The 9577-nt window shown below is 33.3% G+C and overlaps 1 protein-coding gene across 1 annotated transcript in view; it reads left to right on the top strand.

Moving 5' to 3' along the window:
* Window positions 1-2206: 2206 nt before the first annotated feature.
* PUS10 (pseudouridylate synthase 10) overlaps window positions 2207-9577 on the top strand; it is a 67123-nt gene continuing 59752 nt past the window's right edge. The window contains exons 1-3 of the mRNA XM_008570136.1: window positions 2207-2332; window positions 4869-5123; window positions 5821-5907. Coding sequence (XP_008568358.1) covers window positions 2207-2332; window positions 4869-5123; window positions 5821-5907 — 468 coding nt within the window. The remainder of the gene's footprint in view (window positions 2333-4868; window positions 5124-5820; window positions 5908-9577) is intronic.

Raw genomic sequence — 9577 nt, 5'->3', positions numbered from 1 at the left:
TTTGAGTTTTTTCTTAGGCCTCTTCGAAGTTCTCGGGACAGCTTTTGTCATTCTCAGCAGGCTTGGAAACTTTTAAGAGCCAGGTCATGTGTAATGTGTCATTTATTGACTTTGCATGATACCTTTACTTTAGTGAATCTATTGGAGAAATAAACATTCAGCCAAAGGAAAGAATAAATTTTAGTATAGCTGTATAAGTTCCCGGGGAAATCTTCGCTACAAAGTGTCCTTTTAAGGCACTTACTCATTGATTTGTATATTGGAGGAGGGTGTATTTGTTTATCTTTTTGAGTTAAAGGTTAATTCTGAATTAAATGAAAAATTTGATCTTAACTAATGGAGAGGAGGAGAAAAAAATATTTAAAAAATAATGGATGAGACAAAAACAGTTTCTTTGTGAGGGGAATGCAGTCAGGGATGCACTTTAAATGCTTACATTCAGCCCCTCATAGAATTCCAATCCCTTTTCAACATCAAATTAACAGATTAACTGTGCTGGGGGAAGGGAGTCAGATCACTTGTAAATAATAATGACTTGATCACACAGAGCTTCATTATTTAGAGGGTGTTCTCCTCATTTTCTGTATACTTTCTTAAAAATATCTGGGGGCCCTAGGTTACTTAGGCAACCTTAAACATGTGCTTCACAGTCCTGGTGTCTGAAAGTTCTCAGTGGTATGTGCAGACAAGCCTAGTTTTCTTCCTCTCCCTGCCCACACACGTATGAGGGGTCTTCAGAAAGTTCATGGAAATATTTGTATTATCTTTTAATTCCATTTTTTTCACAAACTTTTCAAAGTATCCTTGTATTTACCTGAATTAGATCCCAGCCATAGGCAATCTGTTTTTTATAGTCCTGACTGCTGAACTGATTTTTTTTTTTTTTGTCCTTTTTGAGACGGGCGGCACCGCGCTCAGCCAGTGAGCGCTGTGAGCGCACCGGTCATCCCTATATAGGATCCGAACCCGCGGTGGGAGCGCTGCTTCCGAGTGCGCCACGGGCTCGGCCCTGAACTGATTTTTATGGTGAAGAGTTCTATAGAACTATATATCTGTCTTTGTCATTATTTTGTGTGAAGGATCTACTTCTCTTGGTAAGTGGCCACAAACATTTAGAAACTGGCAAGTAGTGAGTATTAAAGGGTTGGAGAACACTCATAATAAAAATCACATCTTCATGGTAAGCTGTTTGTGAGAGCTTCATCCTTCCACAAATTTTAAGCAATTTCATTTGAATTATGAATCTGCACAAATTAAAAGGTGCCTTGTCTTTTATCTATGTGATCACAGTTATACCATACCACAACATTGCCGTGTTTTATAAAGTATCACTTGTTCATCATTTTAAAGTAATGTGAACTAAGTCACTGATCAGATCTATTTTTGCCAAACAGAGTGATTAAGTAACTTGAATTTTTAGTATTCCTTCTTCGTGGCAACAGGAGACTTACATTGGATTTCCCCCCATTCTCTGTATTTTTTTCTGTGTGAGTTTATTCAAATTGCAAAAATTGGCAACTTATTTCGGGTAAATAATTTCTCTCAAATACTTTGCATTTTGTTTTTGCTGGAGGTTTTACTCACGGATGAAAGGAACAGGTTTTTCTCATTTTGCTAACAATTGATTGCAGTTTAGTTATTAAGTCATCAAAGTAAAGTTGATGTTTTTGGACCTACTGATCAATTTGTTTTAAATACTTGACTGCTAAACTATGATTAAGGCTAGTCAAGTATTATAAATTGTACACTGATCTGATTATTTTTTCCTAGCCAACTTTAATTTTTAATTATTAATAGGAAAAGTTTAATGAATTTACTGTGTTCTCAATACTGAATGGTACAAAATAAAAAGCAAAATTACACTTTGCACCTTTGTTTTCATTACCCTCTTCAGAGGCAATGGTCTTGATTATTTCTATTTTATTTCTTTTGATCGATTTAGTTATATTGATGCATTTTATCATAATCCAGAATGCTAAACTAAATTCCATGACAGTTAGAAACCTTTACCTGATCTGTCTTATAACCTTCCTTCAAGTTTATAAGGACTATGTGTATAATGAAAGGAGCATTATTGGAAAGTGTGAAACAGTTTTATTTTCAAATAAAACCTAGTTTTTATCCCTAAAGAGATGACATATTTTTCTGTGACAGTAAAACACAGAAGCTGCTTATTAGTTTTTCTTTCTTTCTAGTTATAATTACAATGTTTCCACTGACTGAGGAAAATAAGCATGTGGCCCGGTTGTTGCTCAATACTGGTACCTGTCCAAGATGTATCTTCAGATTCTGTGGTGTGGATTTTCATGAACCTTACAAACGTCCATACAAGGTATTTATATGTATTTTTTAAGTTAAGAAAAATTCTATATATTTTAAAATGAATACCTATACCTTTGAGGACAAGTTTCTATCCGTAACTCTTAATTAAATAATAAAAAAAACTATAATAAAATGATTACTGATAGTGGTAATTTTGGAATTCCCATTACTTTAGAAAAGTAGTCTCAGAAATGTTTCTTCTTAAGTGATTATATCTAACATTTAGTGTAGTGGGACCTTTGAGGAGGAATTTCCTGATGCATTTAATATTTGTATAGACCTTTCCTAAAGGTTATCTAAGCAAACTATCACAAAATATTGTTTCTTACCTGATATTAGTAAGTTGTAACAGGGGTGGGATGGGGATAATAGTCCTGATATATTCTACTAAATGGGAGCATTGTGGATTTTGTTGCCTTTTTCCTTTTTCTATTTTCCATATTACCATTTCTATTTATAAATAGGTATGTGGAACACTTTAGAAGTAAATTATCATCATCATTATTACTGCTATTAATAACAACAACAGTAATATACAGAGAGCTTTGACATTTAATAGAAGACTGTCACATAAAATATATAACATTTGTGAAATATATTTGATTCTAATAATGGCATTCTTTTCAGAGGCAGATAGTAATAATGTATATTTGATATATACATATATAAACAGTGCACATACTCTCACGCTCAGTTTCTTATAATCTTAAAAATTACCCAGAGTTGGCAATAGCAATCATTTTTCCTTATATGATTAGCTGTTTCTATTATTTTGGATATAATAGTAATACCCAATATTCATTTAGCATTACTATATGTCAAGTTCTCATATAATCCTCAAAATAACCTAACAGGTAAGTACACACTATGATTGTCTCTATTTTCAGATGAAGAAACTGAGACACAGAGAGGTTAAGGAACCTGCACAAAGTTACACAGCTATTAAGTGAGCAAGCTAGGATTTGAACAATCAGTCTGAATCCAAAGCCTAGGATTTGGAGCTAGAAGACATGGATTTGAATCCCAGTTCCACCACTTTCCAGCTTCAGTTTACTTCTCTATAAATGGGAATGATAACATCCACTTCACAGGATTTTAAGGGACAATATGTAATAAAGTATGTGAAAACACTTTGAAAACTGGAAATGGTACATATGCTATGATGATTAATATATATGTATATTTATTTATACAAAATATGACTACAAAGTAATGACCGGTTTTGTGTAGCCCTTCTTATACATTTTTTCAGATAAGTTATAATCTATTATTCTATACATATGTTGTAAGATTTAAAATATGTGTTATGTAAAGAGACTGAATGTTACCAACTTTTGTTTGTATCATTTTATATAAATACATAAAAATATTTGAAGGCTTTTTTTGGAAATGTTCTTAAATTATGATCTGTCCCATTTATATAATTACATATGTATGTGTACTCAGTATGTATATGCAGTATGTTACAGTGACATTATAGATCTTAGGTTATAATAAATGTATTTGTGTGGGTCATAACATACCTGTATGTGTATGTTTGTAAATTTCTCTGTTCAAATAGGAGAGCTAATGTCTCAATAAAATGAATTAAATTTGGGTGAAAGATTTTTTCTCTTTAGAGTCAGTAAATTGTAATCTGAATGAATTTGAAAAGGGTATTTATTCAACAACTGAGTAATAGAACCTATCTAATTTAGACCAAACAGAGAACAGTTTCTCTGAGTGTTTAGATGAGTGGAATATCTGAACTATGAGAATGGCTTCAAAGGAATGCCAGATTTTACATTCTAACACAAGGAATGACAGAAATTAGGCAAACCAGAATGTAGTAGAAATCTTCTTTCAATTAATGTATATAGATGGTTTGTAATTATGGTGCCAAATTTAAGCATTGCCAACATCTGTGTACCTTGTTTAGTAAATTGTCTCAAAATTATTTTTGCTTAATAGACTTCTATCTAATGATCAGATTTCATATTAAAAAAATATTGTGGGCCGGCCCCATGGCTCACTCAGGAGAGTGCGGCGCTGGTAGCGCCGAGGCCGCGGGTTCAGATCCTATATAGGGATGGCTGGTGCACTCACTGGCTGAGCGTGGTGCGGACCACACCGTGCCGAGGGTTGCGATCCCCTTACTGGTCAAAAAAAATATATATATTGTACTTGAGGTTTTAGTGATTGTGAGGTTATTAACCTAGCAAGGATGGAAATTCAGTTTGTATTTTTATATGTTTATATTAGAGTTAAAGTTTGTTGATACTGAAATTAGCAGATGAATGACCCTCAGAACTACAAATCAAATTAATGTGTTAATGGAACCTTTCTGCCTCAGGTTTGGGACTTTAGCTTCACTGATACATGGAATGCTTTTGAAAAAATACTCACACATATATAATAGGAGTTAGGTAATTCTTTTTTAAATTGCCCCAGAATTGATATAAATCAATATTGTACAAGTCTGTTATATGTCATAATTCCCATGTTTCATGTTACCTAGAAACCCTAAGGACGTTGTCAAGGTATTATTACTTTTGTTAAATTTCCAGGAGTTGCTCAATGAACTACAACAATTTCTGGAATCTGTAAAAGATGAGTTAATTTGGGAAGTTCCAAATCCACCTCCCAAGAAAATTCGACTACAAGAAATGGAAGATGGGATTGATAATCTGAGTGAAAATGGAGAAGGAAGGATCTCTGTTATCGAAGATGGAAGCATTGCTTCCAAGAACTCAAATTTAAATGTATGCAATGTATGCCTAGGAATTCTTCAAGAATTCTGTGAGAAGGAGTTCATTAAAAAGGTAAATAATCTCTTTTCTAATATAGGAGTAATTATATAGAGATTTTCAGTCCTAAGTCCTAGAATTCTTGTATCAAAAAGAACAATGATATTCAACTTGTTTCACACTAATGGAACATAAAAAAATTTTGTAATCTTTTAAAAAAAACTATTCTTGAATTACCTTTTTAATCAACATATCTCAATATCAATGAGCTGTATGTCATGTATTTCAGTCATTAGTGCTAGTCTAGTGAAGAAAAAAATAGCAGTTTGTTTTCCTTTTGCTATTTAACATAGCTAAGGAGAGAAAAAGCTCTTTCTTAGTCATACCTATTATTGTCTAGAAAAGACAAGTGTTATAGCCTCTTAGAAGGCAAATGATTGAATGTGAAATTGCCTTTTGTTTCCTGCCGTCAAGAGTGCTTTGTTATTTGAAAACATTTAAAAATTATGAGGTGACCTAATAAAAAACTATTTTGACACTCAACAGATTGTCTGCAGGTGTCAGTCTTGGCCATTTTGGTACCTTGTGATATTAGTCTTCAGGGTCATAGTTAGCAAATATTTAATCTCAGGATGTTTGTGAGAGTTCCTCACTCAAATGTAAAAGTGGAAGTTTTGCAGTGTCATCTCCTGAACCAGAAATTCATATTATGAACATAGAGTGATATTTTCAGCAATTCCTGGGCATTTATATAATTGCCATACTTTTTTAGGTGTGCCAGAAGGTTGAGGCCTCTGGGTTTGAATTCACCAACTTGGTATTTTCAGTCTCCTTCCCACCACAGCTATCTGTAAGAGAGGTAAGGTCATTTGCACGCATAAAACTATATATAAAATGCACGTTAGAAATTTCTGAAAAAAAGGAATGTAGAAATATTCCTTACCCAATTATATTTTTTGCATTTTATGTACTAATTGAATGACTGAAGCAATTTGTAGCTACTTAATAAATACTTGTTGAGTGAATGAATGAAAAAAGGAATTATTGGTTCAGGTTAGTTTATTCGTCACAGGACTGGCACCTTTTTTTTTTAATGGACCTCATTCAATAGCAGGCGTTTATTGAGCATTAGCTCTGTGTGAGGCACAATGGTCAGAGAAAGATTTGACCAGGACTCTGCATGAAAACATAGTGTTATCTTTGCTAATACTGTTTAATGAAGTATAGTGAGAAACTTCTGTAATCTCAAAATACAACCATGGGTTCTAAATATATCCATTTATATTTATGAGGTGTCTTTCCCCTAAGAGTCCCAAAGCATCACCAGAACGTTACATTTTCTATAATCAGTTTTTTTTGTGTGAGAGTGGTTATTAGCTTCAACTAGGCTGAAGATTGAATTAAGAGTTACTGAAGCTGGATAGAATGATAGAGTAGAAGCTGGGAAGTAAAAAAGAGTAGAATGATTTTAAGTAGAATCTCTGTTGATGACAAGATAACTGAACAAGTGGAAGGATAAAAGGATGATGATGATATACGATGTTTATAAACAGTCATTTTCTAGTCAGTTATCAAAGCATTTCTCACTGATAGGTCATCTCCAGGGTCCAATTTTGGTAGAGAGAAACAGACTCCCAAAAGCTTTGTGACTCGCGAAAAGTTACAGTTTTTGACTAACAAAAATAGGAATATTTTCTAAATGTGGTTTTACATCTTACCACCAAACCCTTCCTCTCAAAGTTTATATTTTTACAGATGTGATGTCGATGGGGGTGGGGGGGAAGGGAAGAGGAGAAAAAGAGGAATTGGCAAAGGGCCATGAAAATCAACTACATTGTATATTGATAAATTAAAATAAATAAATAAAATTTGTATTGTCCATTTTTATCACTTATGTGATTTTAACAATATTATTTTAATATTTATTGGATACTTATAAGGTATTTACATTTCATATTAGAAATAAAAAGATGCTGTTTTAAAAACAGAATTATTCTGTTTGAACTCCATTTACTTTTTGTAACTGATTTTAACCAGTATATTATTTAGAAGAAATGTGTGACTATTCAAATTATTGGAGAATTCGGGCCAGCCCGTGGCTCACTCGGGAGAGTGCGGTGCTGATAACACCAAGGCCCCGGGTTCGGATCCCACATAGGGATGGCCGGTTCGCTCACTGGCTGAGCGTGGTGCTGACAACACCAAGTCAAGGGTTAAGATCCCCTTACCGGTCATCTTTTTAAAAAAAAAAAAAAAAAAAAAGACAAATTATTGGAGAATTAATACATTTTCACAGTTTAGTGTGTTGTTTCATTGTTTTCATTTGTATTAATCATCAATACTTTTTATCCATTCATTCTTAAGAATAATAATTATTCGAGAAATGTTTGGTTTTATATGCACATCCCAGATTTCTTCAGAGAATGTGGTCCATTTTGTGATTTTATTTTATTATTATGTTCCGTTAACTTTCTTTTGCCATCTTTTAATTACTCCTTTGGACTTAGATATGCTGTACAAGCCATACTGGGTTTAAATTGCTTTTTAAACTACTAATTTGTTATACATCACAATTTAAACTAATTGCATGTCTTCAGAGTATTCTTGCATTTTGAATATAAATTCTGTGACTTCTGTAGTGCCATGTTCTACATTATGGTTTTCAACCTAGATCTGGTAAATATTTTTAACTTAGAACTTATTTATCTGTGTGTAGAATAAACATAATTCAGAGTGGAATATATAATTGAATCAATTTGAATGATTTTTATTCACTTCTAAGAAGTAAATTATGATCACAGATATATTAATTTGAAAGCAAATAATATTTTTCTAATGATAATATTTATTCTTCCTTAAGAAAGACCATGTAAAGGTCTGACCTTAAGTAAAGTATTTTTCATAATCAAACTATAAAATTTGTATTAACCCATTCGTATTCCTGGCCCTCCCAATCCCTTTCTGGTTATAGCCATAGTTTTTATTTATCATCATTATAAAAGCNAACTTATTTATCTGTGTGTAGAATAAACATAATTCAGAGTGGAATATATAATTGAATCAATTTGAATGATTTTTATTCACTTCTAAGAAGTAAATTATGATCACAGATATATTAATTTGAAAGCAAATAATATTTTTCTAATGATAATATTTATTCTTCCTTAAGAAAGACCATGTAAAGGTCTGACCTTAAGTAAAGTATTTTTCATAATCAAACTATAAAATTTGTATTAACCCATTCGTATTCCTGGCCCTCCCAATCCCTTTCTGGTTATAGCCATAGTTTTTATTTATCATCATTATAAAAGCATTAATTAAAAAGCTTAGGAAGAAAAGTTTGCAGTTAATATAATTATCATCATTTTCCACTGAGTTTAGGAGAATATGGAGCGAGGGATGGTCTCCTGAGTGTGTTTTTCTAGAACTAGCTGATCTGGTCAAGACAGCTTTAAACTGAATACTTCTGAAGAGGGGAAAAATAAGCAGATTAACTGATGGAACACTGTTAGATAGCAAGTAAGACATGGTGAGCAGAATAAATAGAGACAATATCCAGGAATTCACAAAAGACAACAATTATGGAAAGTAGCTGGACATGATACATAGAGCCTCCAAATTCTTTAATGGCATACAAAATGTGAATGATAATATAAAGTTGAGATTATAAGGGAGAATAATAAAATATCTCGTGACTATCATGGTGACTTTCTGGGTTTGGGCTTACCATACAAATGTAAAAATGGAAGAATAAGTCTTTCTTGTAAGGCCCAGATTTGTTAAAGGGAAAGATGTAATAATATGATATGGCAAGAAATTATATACCTGCATTGAGATCTGAGACCCTGAAAATGGAAGGATACTGAACACCATCAAAAGGAGACTAAAAGGAGAGAGAATCAGGGTTAGATGGAGGAGTGGAAGTATACTGTATGTGGTGATGAGTTGTAGACACAAGATAGTCACTAAGGTTATTGGATACCGTAGTGTGAGGGACTCTCAGTGTCTAAGCACTTGATGGAAATCACATTTTGCTAAAAGCACATTATCTGACAACTTTTGGGTTGGAAGTTTCTTCTCTTAGAGTAGTGGTTCTCAAACTTTAACACGCATAAGACTCATTTGGAGATTTTCTTGGGCCCAATCCCCAGAGATTCTAATATAGTAGGTCGAGTGGGACCCATAAATTTGTATTTCTAACAAGCTCACAGGTGATGCTGGCACTGCTCTTACAAGGACCATACTTTGAGAAACGCTGTCCTCAAGGATGATGGGGAAACTAGTCCTAAATGAAAAATTGATAACCTTTTATTTAAAATCTGTATTCCTGAAAGGAAGGGAGGAACAGGCATAATTAGAATTTACCCTTGATTTTTGATAGATGGATTTCAAATAGTCCAAAGAAAGGGCTAGTCAAAGAAAAATAGGATAGGAATCTGGGCTGGAAAATAAAAGGATTGGGAGGTTCAAATGTCGGTTCTCCCACTGCCGGAGACCGACAAAGCCGGGCTGGAAGAGACCCCGGACCA

Source organism: Galeopterus variegatus, unplaced genomic scaffold, assembly GCF_000696425.1.
Source record: "Galeopterus variegatus unplaced genomic scaffold, G_variegatus-3.0.2 Scaffold574, whole genome shotgun sequence".
In the NCBI taxonomy this organism is placed as follows: Eukaryota; Metazoa; Chordata; class Mammalia; order Dermoptera; family Cynocephalidae; genus Galeopterus; species Galeopterus variegatus.
This window is presented reverse-complemented; position numbering and strand designations above follow the sequence as displayed.